We start from the raw sequence: 22006 nt of genomic DNA on the forward strand, positions 1-22006 counted from the left end.
TTGGTTTGGGATTGGTTTGCTGTTCATTTTCTAGCTTCTTCAGTTGATCCATTAGTTCTTTGATTTTGGCTCTTTCTTCCTTTTTAATATATGCGTTTAGTGCTATAAATTTCCCCCTTAGCACTGCTTTTGCTGCATCCCATAGGTTTTGGTATGTTGTGTTCTCATTTTCATTCGTCTCTATATATTTAGCAATTTCTCTTGCTATTTCTTCTTTAACCCACTGATTGTTTAGGAGTGTGTTGTTTAACCTCCAGGTATTTGTGAATTTTCTAAGTCTCTGATGGTTATTGACTTCTAATTGTATTCCATTGTGGTCAGAGAATGTGCTTTGAATAATTTCAATCTTTTTAAATTTATTGAGGCTTGTTTTATGTCCCAGCATATGATCTATTCTGGAGAAAGTTCCGTGAGCACTAGAAAAGTATGTGTATCCTGGTGATTTGGGATGTAATGTCCTGTAGATGTCTGTTAAATCTAATTCATTTATCAGATTGTTTAGGTTTTCAATTTCCTTATTGGTCTTCTGTCTGGTTGATCTATCTATAGGAGAGAGTGATGTGTTGAAGTCTCCCACAATTATTGTGGAAACATCAATTGCTTCCTTTAGTTTTGCCAGTGTTTCTCTCATGTATTTTGTGGCACCTTGATTGGGTGCATAGACATTTACGATTGTTATTTCTTCTTGCTGAATTGCCCCTTTTATTAGTATGTAGTGGCCTTCTTTGTCTCTCAAAACATCCCTGCATTTGAAGTCTATTTTATCTGAGATTAATATTGCTACACCTGCTTTCTTTTGGCTGTAGCTTGCATGAAATATTTTTTTCCATCCTTTCACTTTCAGTTTCTTTGTGTCCCTGTGTCTAAGATGAGTCTCTTGTATGCAACATATTGATGGTTCATTTTTTTTGATCCATTCTGCGAATCTATATCTTTTAATTGGGGAGTTTAATCCATTTACATTGAACGTTAAAACCGTGAAGGCATTTCTTGAATCGGCCATCTTATCCTTTGGTTTATGTTTGCCATATTTTTCCCTCTCTCTATTAATATCCTTTATTGTACCCATACCGAATCTCTTTAGTACTGAACCTTTCTCCAAGTCTCTCTGTCCTGTCTTTGTTTCTCTGTCTGTAGGGCTCCCTTTAGTATCTCCAGTAGGGCAGGTCTCTTGTTAGCAAATTCTCTCAGCATTTCTTTGTCTGTGAAAAATTTAAGCTCTCCCTCAAATTTGAAGGAGAGCTTTGCTGGATAGAGTATTCTTGGCTGGAAATTCCTCTCACTCAGAATTTTAAATATATCGTGCCACTGCCTTCTCGCCTCCATGGTGGCTGCTGAGTAGTCACTACTTAGTCTTATGCTGTTTCCTTTGTATGTGGTGAATTGCTTTTCTCTTGCTGCTTTCAGAACTTGCTCCTTCTCTTCTATGTTTGACAGTGTGATCAGTATATGTCTCAGAGTGGGTTTTTTTGGATTTATTCTATTTGGAGTTCGCTGAGCATTTATGATTTGTGTATTTATGTTGTTTAGAAGATTTGGGAAGTTTTCCCCAACAATTTCTTGAATACTCTTCCTAGACCTTTACCCTTTTCTTCCCCTTCTGGGACACCAATGAGTCTTATATTTGGACGTTTCATATTATCTATCATATCCCTGAGGTCCATTTCGATTTTTTCAATTTTTTTCCCCATTCTTTCTTTTATGCTTTCATTTTCCATTCTGTCATCTTCCAGGTCACTGATTTGTTGTTCAACTTCCTCTAGTCTTGTACTATGAGTGTCCAGAATCTTTTTAATTTGGTCAACAGTTTCTTTAATTTCCATAAGATCATCCATTTTTTTATTTAGTCTTGCAATGTCTTCTTTATGCTCTTCTAGGGTCTTCTTGATTTCCTTCATATCCCGTACCATGGTCTCATTGTTCATCTTTAGTTCTTTGAGTAGCTGCTCTAGGTGCTGTGTGTCTTCTGGTCTTCTGATTTGGGTGCTTGGGCTTGGGTTATCCATATCGTCTGGTTTTTTCATATGCTTTATAATTTTCTGTTGTTTTTGGCCTCGTGGCATTTGCTGAATTTGATAGGGTTCTTTTAGGGTTTGTAGACCTACTGAAGTCCTTATCTCTAATTTATCAGATCTACAGCTTCGTGGAGTACACTTTCTCTAACTAACCAGCAGGTGGCATGCACGAGCCACCTGTTCTCCACAAGCCAGTTCTCCCCTGCTTAGCCTTTTTGGTGAGTGGGGGAGTGAGTCTTGTGGGGCCCAATTGGTGTACCAAGCTTGCGTGTGTAGTTGGTGTTGCCTGCCCTGTATGTGGGGCGTGTTTCTGGGCAGTCGGGGAGGGGGGGTGGCCCTAACAATCAAATCTCCCTGATGATCCTAGAGTTTTAAATGTGCTGCAATAGTCTAATCCTTCAGTTCAGTCCTGCCACAGTTTGTCTCTGCCACTGACCCACAAGTCTTTGGTATTGGCGTATGGCTCCTGAGACTTGCAAGTGGGCCCCTCTTCCAGGCTGTGCACCCCGGGTCCTCTGTTGAGGGATGACTGTGCTATGTCACAGGTGAGTGCCGTCCCCCCAGGGCAGTTCTGGGCTGCTGGGCTGTGTAGGGAGGCTCCCAGTCTGCTCAAATGATGGCTGAATGGGGCTTTGTTAATTCACACTGCTCCACCTTCCCAGTTCTGGGACATTCAGCTGAGGTTGCAGGGAAGGCTAATGTCCACGCCCAGTTTTGTGGTGTGTGCCTGTTATTTGAAGCACTTCCGTCACACTGGGTTGTCTGGGGCAGCTCTGGGCTATGGGGCTGGCGATGGGCAGGAGTGTTTCCTGTCCACCAGGATAGTGGCTGTGAGCGGACACCCCCCTTTTCTTGGGAAGTTGTGTTGTTTATTGAATTTTCTCAGCCACTGGATTATTGCCTTTTGTCTCAGAGCTCTCTTAGTTCTGCTCTTGACTTGACGTGCCCAAATTGCAATTCTTTGAAGCTTTCTGTATTGGGCTTCTTAGAGTACTTGTTTTAGAAAAAGAAAAAAGGATTTAAAAAAAAAAAAAAAAAAAAAAAACGGCCCTCCTCAGAGATCTAATGGGTTATTGAAATGCTAATAGACGAAGCAACCAGGGTCATTAAGGAAAGGTCCACAGGGCAGAGAGATCAGCTTTTCTTTGGGATTTGCATATGCGCCTCAGGGCCTGAGCTCAGGCTTGAGCTCTGCCCTTCCCCCTTCTATGTTCACCAGAACTCCAAAAATCTTCCGCTTTTATTTTGGAGTTTTTCGTGTTGTTTTTTTTCTATGCCTGTCTCCTCTCTGCTGGGCTGGCTGCTCTCAGAGTCTCTGGTGTCTGGTCTCAGTCTATCTATGGTTGGAGTTTGAATCAGTAGAATGAGTTTCCGATAAGAACAGCCACTGCACTTCTCCCTTCTCCTTCCTGGAGCTGACAGCCCCTCCTCCCACGGGACTGAGCCTGGCAGGGAGGGGCGCGGGTCCCCTGGCCGCAAAAACTCACAGATTTCGCTGATCTCAGCAGTTCCACGTTTCCACGAGTGTTGTATGAAGTATGCCCAAAGTCAGATTGCTCTGTGGTGTCCAGTCCATGCAGTTCCTGGCTTTTTACCTACTTTCCTGGAAGAGTAACTAAAACTTACAGCTCACCAGTCTGCCATCTTTCTCCGCCTCTCATATATGCTCTTTATCATATTGAGGAAGTTTCCTTCAATTCCTACCTTTTGAAGTGTTTTTATCAAAAACGGATGTTGGATTTTGTCAAATGATTTTTCAGCATCTATTGAGATGATCATTTGATTTTTCCCTTTCGAATTGTTAATGTGTTGTAATACATTGATTGATTTTCTTATGTTGAACCATCCTTGCATGCCTGGAATGAACCCCACTTGGTCATGGTGTATGATTTTTTTAATGTGTCTTTGGATTCGATTTGCAAGTATTTTGTTGAGGATTTTTGCATCTATATTCATTAGGGAGATTGGCCGGTAGTTTTCCTTTTTTGTAGCATCTTTGCCTGGTTTTGGTATTAGGTTGATGTTAGCTTCATAAAATGAGTTAGGTAGTGCTCCATTTTCTTCAATGTTTTGAAAGAGTTTGAGTAAGATTGGTGTCAGTTCTTTCTGGAAAGTTTGGTAGAATTCCCCTGTGAAGCCATCTGGCCCTGGGCATTTATTTGTGGGAAGATTTTTGATGACTGATTGGATCTCTTTGCTTGTGATGGGTTGGTTGAGGTCTTCTATTTCTTCTCTGGTCAGTCTAGGTTGTTCATATGTTTCCAGGAAATTGTCCATTTCCTCTACATTATCCAGTTTGATGCCATACAGTTGTTCATAGTATCCTCTTATAATTTTTTTAATTTCTTCAGGATCTGCAGTTATGTCACCTTTTTCATTCATTATTTTGTTTATATGGGTCTTCTCTCTTTTTGATTTTGTCAGTCTAGCTAGGGGCTTGTCAATCTTGTTGATCTTCTCAAAGAACCAACTTTTGGTGATATTTATCCTCTCTATTGTTTTTTTGTTCTCTATGTCGTTTATTTCTGCTTTAATCCTTGTTATTTCTTTTCTTCTACTTGGTTTGGGATTGGTTTGCTGTTCATTTTCTAGCTTCTTCAGTTGATCCATTAGTTCTTTGATTTTGGCTCTTTCTTCCTTTTTAATATATGCGTTTAGTGCTATAAATTTCCCCCTCAGCACTGCTTTTGCTGCATCCCATAGATTTTGGTATGTTGTGTTCTCATTTTCATTCGTCTCTATATATTTACCAATTTCTCTTGCTATTTCTTCTTTAACCCACTGATTGTTTAGGAGTGTGTTGTTTAACCCCCAGGTATTTGTGAATTTTCTAAGTCTCTGATGGTTATTGACTTCTAATTGTATTCCATTGTGGTCAGAGAATGTGCTTTGAATAATTTCAATCTTTTTAAATTTACTAAGGCTTGTTTTATGTCCCAGCATATGATCTATTCTGGAGAAAGTTCCGTGAGCACTAGAAAAGTATGTGTATCCTGGTGATTTGGGATGTAATGTTCTGTATATGTCTGTTAAATCTAATTCATTTATCAGATTGTTTAGGTTTTCAATTTCCTTATTGGTCCTCTGTCTGGTTGATCTATCTATAGGAGAGAGTGATGTGTTGAAGTCTCCCACAATTATTGTGGAAACATCAATTGCTTCCTTTAGTTTTGCCAGTGTTTGTCTCATGTATTTTGTGGCACCTTGATTGGGTGCATAGACATTTACGATTGATATTTCTTCTTGTTGAATTGCCCCTTTTATTAGTATGTAGTGGCCTCCTTTGTCTCTCAAAACATCCCTGCATTTAAAGTCTATTTTATCTGAGATTAATATTGCTACACCTGCTTTCTTTTGGCTGTAGCTTGCATGAAATCTTTTTTTCCATCCTTTCACTTTCAGTTTCTTTGTGTCCCTGTGTCTAAGATGAGTCTCTTGTATGCAACATATTGATGGTTCATTTTTTTTGATCCATTCTGCGAATCTATATCTTTTAATTGGGGAAAAAATATGGAACGCTTCACGAATTTGCGTGTCATCCTTGCACAGGGGCCATGCTAATCTTCTCTGTATCGTTCCAATTTTAGTATATGTGCTGCCGAAGCGAGCACCATAAGTAACTTTTGACTTTGATAAGTTAAGTATACATATTGTACCTTCTAAGGTAACCACTAACAGAAAACAAAACAAAACAAAACAAAACAGTAAACAAAACTTCCAAACTATACAAGGGGAAAGTGAAATGTTAAAAAAAGATATCAACCCCAAACAAGATGAGAGACAAAAAGAAAACACAAAACAAGTGAGACCAATAGAAAGCACAAATTTAAATGTTACATTTAAACTCAAGCATATTAGTAACTACAATAAGTATACACAAATAAATTATCTAGTTAAAAGGTAAAGATTGCCATCTGAATAAAAAAAGCAAAACCCAGCTATGTGGCACATCTAAATCATAAGTATAGTAAGATTGAAAGTAAAAAGATGGAAAAAGATGTACCATGCAAATACTAATGAAAAGAAAGCTAGTGGAGATATATTAATATTAGAAAAAAATAGACTTTAAGGTGAAAAATCATTACTAAAGATAAATGGACTAATCTCAGAATAATAATAGATTCAATTCACTAGGAAGATATAAACATTTAAAATATATGTACCTAAACAAAATAAGGTTATAGTGGCAAAGAGATTTCAAATAAAGTTGAGAGGCTATCCTGGAAGTCACTCTCATGCAAGCTGCAGGCAGATATCCCAAATGGCCACAGTATGCCAAGCCCTAACCAACAGTAGTCCTGAAATATCTAGGTCCCTATCTGGGGGTGGGGGGTGGGGGAATACACAGACACACACACACACAGACACACACACAGACACACACACACACACACACACACACACACCCCTACCTAATAATTTAGCTCAAAATATATAAAGCAGAACTTAATACATCGACAAAGAGAAACAAAGCCACAATCTTAATGGGAGATTTTAACATACATGTTAGAATAAACAATGCATCCTTAGTTCAGCAGCCTAAGTGAGCAGAGCATTTCAGGGAATGTTAGAGCCCTCTGGTAATTTTCCATGTCATTCCAGGTAAAAGCCATAATCCTTATTATGCTTTACAAGGCCTTTCATGGTGCGGGATCCATTCTCCCGCCCTGGCCTTGCCTCCCACTGCTCTGCCTCTTGTTACTCTGTGTTGGCCACGCTGGCCATCATGCTGTTTCCTTGAACACATGAGGCATGTCCCTGCCTCAGAGTCTTTGCACTGGCTGTTCCTTCTGCCCGGAACACTCTTCCCCCAGAATCTGCATGGATCCCTTTCTCATTTCCTTCAAGTCTTTTTTTCTGAAGTTACTTTATAACTTGAGCCTTTATTGGATACCCAGCTCCAAGTTTTACCCTCGGACTTTTCCACAGCATATTTTCCTTCCCTGCTTTATTTTTTTTTTTTATTTCTACAATTATCACTATTTAACTTACAACATGTTTTATTTCTATATCTTATTTATTGCCTTAATCCCCCAGTGGAATGTAAGCTCCATGAAGCCAGCGAATTTTTGTCCATTTTGTTCTCCGATGTAGCCCCAGCATCCTGAACATTCTTGGCACAATGTATCCACTTAATATTTGTTGAAAGAATGAATGAAAGGTAAAATTAGTAGATAACTACCGAACTTTGAACTCCACAGAGATGTATTTTTTTTTTTTGATAAATAAGAACAAAAAGTGTTCATGGCTACATCAAGTAAACTTGAGGAACTTGTGAGCAGTTGAAAGCAGACTTCTTATCGCTGGTGGAATAGCCGTATCATTAGACCACTTGGCAAAGACACCATAGTTTACAGGGAAGGAGGCTTTTTTAAGAGATGAATTTGGGAGCTGAGTCTGACAAATAATTTGTAAAATGACAGCTTTGGCCACACCTCCTCACTTTCTACAAAGTCTTGTTTAAAAGTTTTGATTAATGCCTACCATGGTGTATAGCATATGGTAGGATTTAGTTCATTTTAACAACTTTTCTGGTTTTCCACATTTTTGAAATTTTCTATATAAATCGACATTATTTTTGAAATGAAGGAAAAATGTTTTGGTATGTTTTAAAATTTTAAAAACAAATAGCAGGATTTGAAGAGAGAAGAAAGTCCGGTTGTTGATTATTTTGAACGATGAATAGACAAATTAATGAATCAGTCAATAAGCAAACAAAAGGAGCAACGTGATTTCAAGCTCCCCAAGATCAAGGTCAGGCTTTACTGAGTTGATCTCTGATTTCCCATCACCTATTCCCACACAGTGCTTTGCTCACAATGGGCATTTAATATTTGTTGAACTGCACATCCAACAACTGCATTGTTTCTTTTTCTTTTCTTTTTTTTTTTATATATTTTACAGGGATCTGTATTTATTTACACTTTTGGTGAGGAGCCAACCTTTGAGAAAGTCCTAGATGCTTGTGATGGGAACTTCAAGGCAATTGACTTCATCACACCTGGAAACAAATACTTCATGGTAAGGAATGCTTTATTGTTTCACTGTAAGATTTAAAATGCAATGTTTCAAGATTTAAATCCCTTTCCATATATAACTGGATAACTTTAGAAGTCCATGTGCAAATAGGAGGCAGAAAGTTTCCTTGAAGGTTGTAGCAGAGATGTCAACCACTTCCATCATTGAATCTACTCCTCAGTTAGAATGACACCATATCATAACTTCATAATATTTATTGTCTTCTGAAAATGACCAAAGCAATTGAGATTTTAGGAGCCATCCTATTTTTATCACTACCCAAACTCTATAAGCCAGTCCTTTAAGCACATTCATTGCTAATAAGTCATCAACCCTCAGTAAACTATTAGTATTTACCCCTTTCTAGAGAGACACAGCCCCACCTAAGGATGAAAATTAAATGGTTGCTTTGCATAAAACATGAATTCAGTCTACTAAGAAGAAAAAAAGCACCCTCTACATTTAGAAACTATATACTTCTTTCCCAGTGTTCTATTGTTCACTTTTATTCATCTCAAGAAACATATTTCACTTTTCATGATTTATCAACAAATCCATAAAGATTTGGGGGTTCTGGCAAATAAAATGATACACAGGCTATGGAATAGGTGACATTTAAGGTCTCTTCCAATTTTGAGATTCTGATTATATGATTTTTCTTTCAGATGTTCTCTGGTAAGAATTATGTCATCTCATGGTTGTCTCAATTCAGTAAAAACGACACACAAGATTTTCATGTTTAGAAATTAGACATCTGACCCAGATTTTCATCTTATCTCCTCCTTAGTATCCAAAAAAACACAATTTAAATTTTCTCACATTCCATTTACTTTAAGGTGCTTTCAGTCTTGATCTTGTAAAAGGATAAAAGTTATTTAAAAATTAGTGCTCTGTACTTTCCTATCTCCGGGCTTATTCACAAGGCAATAATCCCATGAATTTCCAAGTAACTTTTATCTCAAATATGTGCACAGAAGAATCTTCATTTCACTTTTCTAATCATAATTGTTACTATTAAATTTATTCAGTTATTACTTAAATTGTAATAAAGATAATAGTTAATATTTGCTCAAATAAGAAATATTAATATTGAAATTGTAAAGTAATTCTATATAACCCATAAAGTGACTGATGTATTATAAAGGGATTTAGGACAAGCTTTCATAAAAGGGTCTTTTCCACTGAGAGTTGTATTCTTCTTTATTTTTACAGACACTCACAGGTTCAGGAGAAGTTTGTGTTTGGTTGTTGGAGGATGGTTCTTGTGTTGGCAGGATTTATCTTAATACCCCGGTAAGGATGCCTAATCAGGGGATTTTTTAAAAAATGTTGAATTCTAATCCAATCTACCTTTTCATATTTGCCTTATGATAATCTGTGGAAATTCTTGTTACAGAAACCTTATTGTGTTTTCTCCTTATAGATTTAGAATAAGTCCTGTGTGTAGTGTAAAGTATATTCCACAGCCCATAGGTTGGAATGCAGCTTACTATATGGAGGTATAGGAAAGGATAAGTTTTCCTGTAGCAGCAGTCAGTTCCAAAATCCTAGTGGCTTATATCACACTCATGCTATAAATTCATCATGGGTTATCAAGGGTCTCCGCTTCAGACAGTCTCTTGGGGAGTCAGGATGATGGAAGTTCCACCAACTTAAAGCTATTATATATATAAATCTGTATCTATCTATCTATCTGCCTATCTATCTATCTATCTATCTATCTATCTATCTATAGAATTCAGAAGCCATGGCTTCTTCAGTGCCATGACAAGGGAAGAGAGTCCTGGAGAATTTTGAATCAACAATTAAGTGCTTAGGCTCAGAAGTGATAGATACCCTTGGCCTTAACTAGTTAAATGGCCTAACCTAACTGCAAAGGGACAATTAGAAATGAAAAAGAAAATTGCTGATCCAATCAGCTTAAACCAAAAAAGCTACATATATTAAAAGTGGGGGTTATTGGTTCAATTAACCCTAAAATACAGAAATGTCCTCAGAGGTGGCTCAATCCAGCAGCTCAAATGATATTACCAAGGAATTTGTTTTTCTCTCTGTCTCTGTACTATGCCTTTAGTTCATCTGGTGTGTGTATGTGACAGAGAGGGATTTATTTTATATCCTTATTCATTGTTTGAATCCTTTACAAGTTTTTATGACTGAAAATAAAACCACCAGAGGTATTTATGAGAGGGAAGAATAGTAGTAATCTGGTTCTTTCTGTAACTACAATGTTCTTGGAGGCCTTGGTGCAGTCTGGTGGTGTTGTAAACCCTCCATGGCCTGCTGAGTCTCCCACTGAATCAACATATACATATATACACACATATATATATATACACACACACACATATATATATATATATACACACACATATAGATATATACACACACATATATACAGTACACATTATACCATTTTAAGTGTACGTTTCACTGGAATTAACTACATGTACAAGGTTGTGCTACCATCATCACCAAAACTTTTTCATCACCCCATACAGAAACTCTGTACCTGTAAACAATAATTCCCCCTTCCCCTCTCCACTTACCCTGTGTTCCGGTTTGCTAGAGCTTCACTGAAGAAAGGCCGATGGTGTCCGGAACACCTCTGTCAGCTGGGAAGGCACGTGGCTGGTGTCTGCTGGTCCTTTGCTCCTGGGTTGCGTTGCTTCTGATTCCAGTGACCTTCTCTTTAAGTGTCTGTGGGTTCTCACTTAGCTTCTCTGGGGCAAACTCTGGGCTTCATCTCTTACCTGAGCAACTCCAAACGTCTGGTTTCAATGGCTGTCTCCAAAATGTCTCTGGGCATTTTCTCTCTAAGCATCTCTCAATGTGTCTGCTCTTGTGGGTCCTTCTTGCTTTTTCCAGGGGCAAACTCTAGATTACATAACTTAGCTTCTTTTCAAAACGTCCCTCTCAGCTTCTCTGAACTCTTTCTCTCTGTGAGCTCTCTTAAAGTATTCCAGTGAACTAATCACTGGATGGGTGGGGTCACACCTCCATGGAAATGATCTAATCAAAAGATCTCACCTACAATTGGGTGGGTCACATCTCCATGGAAACAACCTAATCAAAAGGTTCCACCCTAATCAAAAGACTAATAAGTCTGCCCCCGCAAGATTGCATTCAAGAACATGGCTTTTGTAGGGGACATAATAGATTCAAACCAGCACACCCTGGTACTCTCTGATCTACTTTGTGCCCCTATGAATTTGCTTTTTCTAAATATTTCATATAAGTGGAATCATACAATATTTTCCCCTTTGTGTCTTATTTCATTCAACATAATGTTTTCAAGGTTCATCCACATTGAAGCATATATCAAAACTTCATTCTTTTTGTGGCTGAATAATATTCCTTTGTCTGTATGTACCGCATTTTGTTTATCCCTTCATCTGTTGATGAACACTTGGGTTACTTCCACCTTTTGGCTATTAAGATGAATAATGCTGTCCACAATACAAATACAAGTATCTGTTTGAGTCCCTGTTTTCAGTGTCTTTGTGTATTTACCTAGGAGTGGAATTGCTGGGTCCTATGGTGAGTCCATGTTTAACTTTTGGTTAGGAGCTGCCAAACTGTTTCCACAAGGGCTGCACAATTTTACATTCCCAACAGCAATGTACAATGGTTCTAATTTCTCCACATCCTCTCCAACACTTAGTGTTTTCCATTTTTGAAATAATAGCCATCCTAGTGGGTGTGAAGTGGTATCTCTTTCATTTCATTTTAGACTATAGCCAGCTGCCACAGGTACCAACATCATATCACACTATCAGGGGAAGAAAGCTTCCAACAATAGGAGGGAAGAGAAAAGAAGCTTCTTCTTTCCAGAAGGCCGAGTAAATATTTTTTAATGTCTCAGAAACATCCCTGAACTAATCATGTGGACAGGGGAATGAGAAATGCTAATTAGCATAAGTTCAGTCCTGGAAATGAGGTCATATCCATTCCACTCAACCCTTAACATAGGGGAGGGTGGTTTCTTGGAGGGTATTCAAGACATTTCCCAAAAGGAGGGCGTATAGGTGCTAGGTGACAAACCTCAACTGCCACCATTGTGTCTGTGATGTCCACAGTGGTGTTTTGCATAAAATAATGTTAAAAAAAAGAACAGGAAACAATGGTAATGCTCTTTTCTTTTACAATATTGTCATTCACTGCATTACACAGTTCTAGATGATAATGTGGATCTTGGTAGTAAGTAGAGAAGTTATAATCCTTCCTCTTTATAAAATTAAAATCTTAATTATAGAATACTAAGTGTTAAACCTTAGTTAAGAGGATTGCAAATGCAAAAGTACATAACTCAAAGGGACAAATAATATTCACCCCAAAAAGTAAAGATAAAAATTCTTACCTAAAAGACAGTGAATATGAGAAGACTCCATCATCTCTGTGACAAAACGCTTGTATGTATTCATTTCTATTAGTATTGTTAGAACTAGAAAAGAGTTTATCTAGTCACATCTCCTTTTATAGATGAGATGCACAGACCCAGAACTGTTCACCAGTTCACCCAGGGGCCTATATAATGAGGACTTATCTTGCTCCTCTTGGCCATGGAGGGACTCACCACCAAAGGCTTGCTTCCTGCTTCAGATGTCTACCTTTCGCCTGACCAGAGGGGAGGGATCCTGGGCCACTTTGATGATTACTTAGACAAACTGTGGAGCTCTGAACCAGGCACCATACGCTGCTGTGGCCCAGCCTGTGTTGGGAGAGATAGTGGTCTTCCCTGCTCTGTCCTTACTGCCCTTCGGGGAATTGACAGGAGGACTGAGGCAACAATGCTGAGGCCGCATAGCCGTGTCTGTGCCAGGGACTACCTGCCCTTTGCACATCTTATGACAGCGGTGCTTGGGGATCCCACCCAGCACGGTGACAGCACGATGCCCGGGCACAAGCAGTACCCCTTGATGGCACCTGCCAGGGTACATAGGCCCCTCCAGATATGGTGGTACATTTTTAGACTAGCCCATACTTGCCCAGGAATGGAGGAAAATTTCAAGCAATTATTTTGGGAATCCACAGACACACAATGAGACATCCCATAAAGGCTTTCAGTTCAGTTAAAACAAAAACAAAACTCACCATTTCGTATCCAGTTTCTCACTTAGATACCACTGAAAAATCACCTGGTTAAGCTTTGGAAAAATCACTTTAAAATGAAAGCCCACTCAACTGGGAGACTGGGTAAGGTCTACTTGGGGCAGGACACCTGAGTTCTCCTCTGAGCTTTGTCACCAGTTGTGAAATCCTGGGGCAAATTGCTGAATTTTTATTGGCCTGAGTTTTCTCTTCTGCAACGTGATGATCTCTTAAGCGCTCATCTAACTCTAAGGTTTCATGATTTAATTCGAAACAGTCTACAAAGTGTAATTATAGAGGAAGGAACTTGATTCCTTACATGTCATGAAAGTTCATTTCTTCTCTTAGCCATCACATTCTGTAGAAATAATTGTGAGCGAAACAGGGATTTGTTATACATTATTTTAGGACTAAATACCTGGTTCAGCAGTATTAAGTCTTCCTTAGTCATGCCAACCTTGCAGACATCATCATCATCCAGTAGATGAATGCTGATTTCAAAAAATCACTGACATTCTATTAAAAATGCCAAAAAAGGCTTTTTTAGATTTCTTATTTTACTTGTCATTATTATTGATATGATCATTTCATTATAATTTAGGGATAAATTGAAGCCATGGTTAAAAGTTCAAGAAATCTCTTTATATTTTTATTATTCCAACTTTAGTATAAAAGACCAAGAAGTACAGATTTCTGTGGCTTCTTAAGCAATGGACTGACTCAGGACTGTTGCATTTCTAATTGGCAATACCACACAACACCTGCCACTATTCTCATTTTGCAAGCTTCTCAAATACGTTGTAGAATTCGTGCATGCTGGGGAGCAGGCTTTGTTTTCTGGCGCAGTGGAGCTCAGCGTGTGGGGGTTGTTTTGAACAGGCAACGGTTCTGGCTGGTTCTCCCTCCTCGCTCTCTGCTGCCGTGGGGACCGAGGCCGGCTCTGTCCTGTTCCTCGACGTCAGTGACGCCGGATGCCCGCAGGTAGTTCACAAGGCCTTTCTTTCCGAGTCGCCCCTGCAGCACATCGTGTGAGTACTGCTCGGTTGCTCTGTCTGTTGAGAATTCCAGTCAGACCAGAATTTCTTTTAATTTTAAGTTTTACATGTTCTATTTATCTTGAATAGTAATATATTAAAAATGCAAAATGGACAAAGGGTGTGAATGAAAAGTCTTCGTCCCCTGCCCCCCATGCATGCAGTTCTCCTCCCTGCAGGCAGCCTGTTATCAATGTCTCATTTCCTCCTCCAAAAATATTCTACTACCACACACAAGCAAATAGATAAGTACTTCCTTTTATTTACACAAATAATTATCAAGCACTTACAGCGTGCCAAGTGCTTTTCTCGTATTAATTCCATGATGCAGATACTCGTACTATCTCTATTTTACAGATGAGCAACATGAGACATGAAGAATTTAAATAACTTACTTAAATATTACCCAGATAGTAAGTGACAAAAATCAGGACTTAAACCGTGGAGTTTGGCTTGAGTCACTGCCTTTATCCTTAAAGGGTAACAAATTACATGCAACCTTCTGCACCTCATTTTTTCTAACTTAATGGTATATCTTGTAGACGGTTTTATATTCACACATAAAGACCTGCCTTAATCTTTTTCACAACTGCATTGTATTCCATTTTATGAATATACCATCTTTTTTTTAACAGTACCCTATTAAAGGATATTTAGGTTATTTCTAATCTTCTGAAACAGTACTTTTAGGAAGACAGCATAGAGATGTTAAGTTTGGCCATGTGTGTTTATTATTATTTTTTTACTTTATCATAATAGTAAGTATTAATAAGAACTGACATTTGTGCTATGCTCTACAGCACGAGTGCTGTCAAAACTGGTAGCTTATTGAATATGCTCCTCAAAACACCAGTTGCAAAAGTGTTATGCTTGTCACTATTAGATAAATAAGGGAATTCAGGTTTGGAGGGGTTAAGAGAGGCATTTGGCCAAGATTTCACAGCTGGTTCACAGAGGAGCTGGGTTTCTGCCATCTGTCTGCCAAGCTCTGCTGCTACTAGCTCAGTGGGAAGGATCTACAATCTCCCCCCTGCACCCTCTACTCCTCTGTGTGAAGTTTCCTTGTGCCTCCTCTTTCTCAGATCTTTTTCTTATTCTAATTAGCATCTTTCCATTTTTCCTAATTTGATGAAGTTAATTTCACTGCATTCTTTTCACTCATCCTGCCAGGCTGAAAGCCCACACCCATGGTGAATTTGAGAATTGCTTATTTCTCCTCGAGATATCAAGAAAGCACTGTTGACAGATTCCATTCCCAATGAAACAGTTGTCCCTCTTTACTGAGCATTCTTGACTGTGTGCTACCTAAGTTGCAATTTGGAGATAGCCTGCACCCAGAGTGTAATGATTATTGATTATATTTATATGTAATCACTTGGCTTTTATAAGGTCAGATAATCTTAAAAAAAAATCACAAACCATAAGAATGACTGGTTTTAAAAATATCTCCATGCCCTCATTTATTAAACTTGCTTACCATCTTATTAGTGAAATGAGTAGAATCTGATAATCAGGTTTCTTTTCCAGTTATGACCAGCGAGGAATGTTTCTGTTAGCTGGAACAGCAGAAGGATACATCTTTGTTATCAGTGCCTACCCCTCAAGCTCATTTGAGATTTTTGGATTCACAGGTACTACACAGAATGTCTATCCATTTAAAATAGTAGTCACTTTATTCCAAAGAATTTAAGGTTGTGAAAAGAGGACTATAGTGAAACAATTTTTATGACTTATTTTCTAAAAGAGAAACATTTAAATATCATTAAATAGCTTTAATATGGGATTTTCACACTGGCTTTAGAGGAATTTGGAGTATTAGAGTTATCTGCTTGGTATACAGTTGATGCTAAATAAATTATCTTGATTTGATTAATGAATTAATAAAATGAGTGAACATTTCCAATATTATTACAAGGGTAAGTTGGGTTGGTTTCTCACTGGAATACTTTTTAAAAATAATACTTGATTTCTATTCGATAGAGATATCTAAAGCAAGTTTTTTTTTACAAGCGTCTTCAATGTTTCCTCTCTGAACAAAAAGATATGCAGCCTTTTCAGTAATGGGCATCAAATGCCCAGATAAACCATAGATCTGGTGGGAGAAGAGCATTACATGATAAATAGTAAGAACTCATATTTTTGTCTCTAGCTTTAGGTACCAAATGTGTGTGTGTGTGCATGCGCATGTGTATTCCACCATATATATTTTTTAATCCATCCATTGATTTGTAAAGATTATTGTCTACTAGGTGCAAAATACTGAACTTAGGCCCCATGGGGGATGAAAAGCTCAAGGAAACAAATAGTGGAGGAGGAATAAGCAGAGTACTGTGCTGGCCCAGAGGAAGAAAAGACTCTGCCAGGTAGGAGAAGAGTGGAAGTGTAGGGGAGAGGCTCAGGTAGTGGGTTGCAGACAATGGGGACAGTTTTCTGAGGTTTAAAGCTGATCTAAAAGATTTTCATAGCTTGTGAATGGGGCATATTGATATTCCAGCTTGAGATAAAAGTCCAAGCAAAGGCACTTGGAATGGTAGGGAGTCCAGTGTGACAGGTGAATGCAAGTGTTTACTAGGAGGCTGTCATGGCTATGCAGTCTGATGGAGGGCCTGGAATATCTACCATTCTAAGAAATTTGGAATCTGTCCTGTTGTTAATGAGACGCCATCAAGGTTTTCAAGATGGGACTGGAATGATTTAACCTGTTTTTTAGAGACTGACTCTAGTGCCAGTGTGAAGGATGGATTAGAAAGGCAAACAGATAGAATTTAAAAGACAAGTCCAGAAATTTTTATGGTAGCTCAGGCAAGACATGATAATAACAATAATAGCAAAGACTTATTCGGGGATTTCTTATTGTGTGATAGCCAGTATTCTAAGCACTTGACAGGTGTTAACTTAGTTGATTCTTGCAGACAGTCTTGATGAGGTCGATACTACTATTATCCCTGTTTACACTGGGGGCCGCTCCAGGTGGGAAGGAAGCAGCTGTTTTGAATCTGTCAATCCAGCCATCCAATCAGGAGAATCCCCCATCTGTTCATCACAAATGTCCTCAGCACTTATATTTTAAAGTCATTTTAAATATGCAGTCAATGAGTTTAGATCTAAAGATTTAGTAAAGCCAAGTGTATAAGGTGATATCTCAAATAGGAAAATAAAAGATTCTTAAATTTATTGACCACTTGTGGTGTTGACTTCCATTTGTTTTCAGAGGTGGGCAAAGGCATTTTACAAATATCCACAGTGTCTCTTTTGGAAACAGACATAGTGGAAGTGATGGTGCTTTCCTTGTCTTCAGAAGCAGGAAGAAACAGACTGGAAATATTTACTCTGCCGAAAATACTACCGGAGGGTAAAGAAAAAACAAGCCAACAATTCTATTCTGTACCCAGATAAGTCATTAGTTACTATAGTTTCTATTTATGGGGATAGCAGGAACAGGTAAAGAGTTAAATGCTACTTTTTGTTCCTCTTTACAAAGTGACAGCTGACCTGGCTGTTAAACAATCTGAAATGTGAACTTTCCCCCAGGTCTTGTGACTTAGAATCTGTTTTATTATTTAGAAAAGAAATAGGGTCAACAGACATCTGTGTCAATTTGATTTGCCATTTTGTGCTATCTCTTGTAGCTTTTTGTAGCTTTAAATATAATATGGTTAAATTCAGATAGATTACAGTGTAGTTACCTTCACTGATAAAAGTATAAGGAACACTTTCTAGATAAAAAAGTATGAGGAAATAAGCATTCTTTCTTTTAGATGACAAATACATCTACAGCTATTTTGCAAATATATAGTTATAGAATATAAGAGAGCTGAAAAGCTCAAGCACTTTTATGTTTTAATTAAGTATCTCTATACCATCATGAGATTTTTCTTTTTTAAAAGATATGTATCTACTTAATTGAGGAAATTAACCAAGGCCTTACAAAAGATATTTTATACACGAGCAGTCATTTGATACTCAAGTATTTCTATGGAGCCAATTTTTAAAAAAATCATTTTCATCATGGAATAGCCTTTGTAATACTAATTGAACATTTAAAATTTGATTTTGCATTCCATAATTGATCATAGTGACTAAAAAAATAAAATTGATATATGGTGCAAGTGATCACTCCTTTTCCCTAAATCTTATAGTCTCTGGAACCTTAATTGATGAAAGAGGGAGGCTGAGAAATGAACTCATTCATAAGTTCGTGTATGAGACGGAACATACGCTCTCCTCTGCAGTGTTGAACTTTCAAAGCCAACAAATATATGGCTTCTGTAATCAAGTACCGTATGTCTGTAGCTATGTTCTTCCTGAAAAGGTATGCTAACACTTAAGTGTGCTATGATTTTTCTTAGTGGTCAAGATTGACTCATTGTATTCATTTGACATGATCCTCATAACTGCTTTAATATGAGTTCAGTTAATAAATGGCTTTATTATATTAATATGATTTCCTTAAACTAGACATGTACCGGCAATATTTGTTAATGCATCATAAAATACATTTGAGCAGTCTCAAACTCATGTCACATACATCATACCTGTCAGAGAAACATGCAGTCAACACAATATTAGTTAAGGGCCTGTAAAAAACATTCTAGAGGGACTTCCACTCAACCAAGATAGAGGCATAAGATACTCCAGGGTTTGGTTTCTGCACAGAATCGTTAATAACTAGCAAAAACTGCCAAAGTCTTCTTCCTCAGAGTTCTGGAAAACAGTTAAAGGGTTGCAGTAACTGCACAAGTGCTTTAAAAAATGGTAGGAAAAACTTTTGGTGACCTCAGTGGCCTTTCAACCCTCCCTGGCACAGGGTGGAGCCAACTGGCCTTGTTGTGGTGGGAGCAGAGTAACCTGTATGTGCTTACTTTGGTGCCTGTATGTCACTGCCACTCTATCAGGTGGCAGCGTGAAAGACTGAACCAGGAAACTTGTCTCTGGCTCACTCTCTCAGAACTTGCCCTGCAAACAAAAGCAACTTGTAGAGAGTTAAAGCAGAGTAAGAAATAGTTAAGTGAAAGTAGCATGGAACAAAGGATTACCTGCTTTAAGTTATACAATAGCTCCCCCAAGAGAGGGACAAAGTCTATTTTGTAGGCATTACAGGGTCATTTGAATTCTGCAAGCACAAGCAGCCCAGGACAAGATGCAGGCTCAGAAAAGATGAAGAAGACCCTGCACTTCACATTCACCTTGGGCTTATCTTCTTGATAGGAGGGCTAAACTCTGAAGGAGAGCACCAGCCAACACAGAGCCAAGTTGCAAAGACTGGGAAGTTGTTTTTCAGTGTGTTGGTTTGTGTTTGGTACTCAAGGGAATATCTGTTATATCACTAACTGGATACAAACTTAAGGAACAGTGAGTTCAGGGATTAAATCCCAGAGTTAATGCTTCAAAATAGTAAAATGTACAGGGTTCAATAAAAGATTACAGGGGAAACAAAGATATGGGAAATGTTGGTTCATCCAAAGGAAAAGATAAAAATCCAGAAACCATCAACAAGGAAGACCAGACTTTGGTCCTACAGGACAAAGACTTCAAAAAAGTGATCCTCAGTATGCTCAAGGAGGTAAAGGAAAACACAGAGAAAGAACTAAAGGATATCAGGAAAACAATGAATGAACACTATGATAATGTCAACAGAGAGAAATTTTAAAAGGAACCAAACAGAAATAGTGAAATTGAACATCACAATAAATTAAATAAAAAATTCCCTAAAGGGTATCTACAGCAATTGAAGCTAGCAGAAGAAAAAATCAGTGAACTTGAAGACAAGACAATTTGAAATGATTCAGGCTGAGGGTCAGAAAGAAAAATGGATTGAAAAAAGCAAAAAGAACCTAAGAGACCTGTGGGACATACCATGCATACCACTATATGCCTTTTGGGAGTCCTAGAAGGAGAAGAAAGAGAGAAAGGGGCAGAAGGGCTACTAAAAGAAATAATGGCAGAAAACTTCCCAAATTTAACATGAATATGCACATTCAAGAACCCAATGAACCCCAAACAAGATAAACTCAAAGAAAACCATGCCCAGACACATAGTAGTCAAACTGTTGAGTACTAAGGACAAGAAGAGAGTTCTGAAAGCTGCAAGAGAAAAACAATGTGTTAGCTACAAGGGAGTCCCCAAAAGATTAAATTCTGATTTCTCATAAGAAACCATGGAGGCAAGAAGACAGTGGGACAAAATTTTTAAAGTGCTGAAAGAAAATAATTGCCAACCTAGAACTTTATATCTGGTGAGACTGTATTTCAAAAATGAGGGAGAGATTAAGACATTCCCAGATAAATAAAAGTTCAGAGTTCATCACTAACAGAACTGCCCTACAAGCAATTCTTGAGATCTTCAGACTAAAAGGAAAGGGCACTAGACAATGGATCAAAACAGCATAAAGAAATAAAGACCTCTGGTTAAGGTAACTCTATGGGTAATTATAAATTCCAGTACTATTGTATTTTTTTGGTAGGTTATGCCACTTTTTATTTTTTATAGATTCTAAAATTCAGATGCTTAAAGAGTAATGGTAAGTCTATGGTTTGGAACACACAATGTATAAACATATAATTTGTAACAAGTATAACAAAAATGTGGAGGGGTATAGGAACAGGGTACATGTATGCTATTGATGTTGAGTTGGTAATAAAAAATGATTGTTGTTTATTTAGGATATTAAATTTTAGCCTCATGATAACTACAAATAAAATATATGAAATTTTAATGGTGAACTATCCAGAAAGAAACAAGAAGGGACTGAAAATGGCATGATACAAAAAATCAAATAAAAATGAAGGTAGGCATTAATGGAAGAATTGAGGGACCAAAAAGATATGACTTAAAAATACCAAATAGCAAAATGGCAGAAAAAAGTTGTGTGTTATCAGTAATGCTTTAAATGTAAATGGATTATACTCTCCAGTCAAAAAGCAGGGAATGGTGGAATAGATAAAAAAGCATGACCCAACCATATGTTGTTTATTGGAGATTCACCTTAAATTCAAAGACATAAGTAGGTTGAAAGTGACACAATGGGAGCAAATATACCACACAAGTAGTAATCAAAAGAGAGCTGAGGTAGCTATACTAATATCAGATAAAATAGACTTTAAGTCAAAGGACAAAAAAGGTCACTATATACCAATAAAATGGTCAATGTATCAAAAAGACAAAGCAATTATAAATGTATATGTACCCAATGTCAGAACTCCAAAATATTGAAGCAAATATTGACAGATTTAAAGGGAGAAATAGATGGTTCTACATTAAGATTTAAAGGGATAAATAGATGGTTCTACATTATAGTAGGAAACTTTAATACATCACTTTCAATAGTAAACAGAAAATCTAGACAGAAGATCAATAAGGAATTAGAAGACTTGAATGATCCTATAAATTAGCGAAATCCAATAAACTTATATAGAATCCTTTACCCAAATAGTGACTTTTTTTTGTCCTTTGACATATTCTTCTCTAGTGCACATGGGTCATTCTCCAGGATTGACCATATACTAGGTCACAAAACAAATCTCAATAAATTAAAAAATACTAGAATCATGCAGTGTACCTTCTTTGACCATAATAGAATGAAGCTAGAAACCAATAACAGAGGGAGAGCTGGAAAATTCAGAAATATGTCAAAATTAAACAACACACTCTCAAACAACCAATGGGTCAAAGAAAAAATTAAAAAGGAAATTAAAAAGTATCTTGAGGTGAATGAAAATGAGAACACAATATACAAAACTTATGGGATGCAGCAAAGGCAGTGCTGAGAGGGAGATTTATAGCTCTAAATGCTTATATTAAAAAAGAAGAAAGACTTCAAATCAGAGACCTAACCTCACAACTGGAAG

At 37.6% G+C, this 22006-nt stretch overlaps 1 protein-coding gene and 1 non-coding gene across 4 annotated transcripts in view; one reads left to right on the forward strand and one right to left on the reverse strand.

The window, feature by feature from the left end:
- CFAP43 (cilia and flagella associated protein 43) overlaps positions 1–22006 on the forward strand; it is a 115131-nt gene that overhangs the window by 41466 nt on the left and 51659 nt on the right. For all 3 annotated transcript variants that reach the window (XM_037804838.1, XM_037804837.1, XM_037804839.1), the window contains 6 exons: positions 7920–8036; positions 9246–9326; positions 14004–14152; positions 15686–15789; positions 17370–17510; positions 18298–18470. In XM_037804838.1, the coding sequence (XP_037660766.1) occupies positions 7920–8036; positions 9246–9326; positions 14004–14152; positions 15686–15789; positions 17370–17510; positions 18298–18470 (765 nt within the window). The remainder of the gene's footprint in view (positions 1–7919; positions 8037–9245; positions 9327–14003; positions 14153–15685; positions 15790–17369; positions 17511–18297; positions 18471–22006) is intronic.
- LOC119511012 lies at positions 5520–5626 on the reverse strand. The gene has a single exon (XR_005212104.1). It is a non-coding gene; the product is annotated as a U6 spliceosomal RNA (small nuclear RNA).

Source organism: Choloepus didactylus, chromosome 15 (genome assembly GCF_015220235.1).
Source record: "Choloepus didactylus isolate mChoDid1 chromosome 15, mChoDid1.pri, whole genome shotgun sequence".
NCBI classification, from domain to species: Eukaryota; Metazoa; Chordata; class Mammalia; order Pilosa; family Megalonychidae; genus Choloepus; species Choloepus didactylus.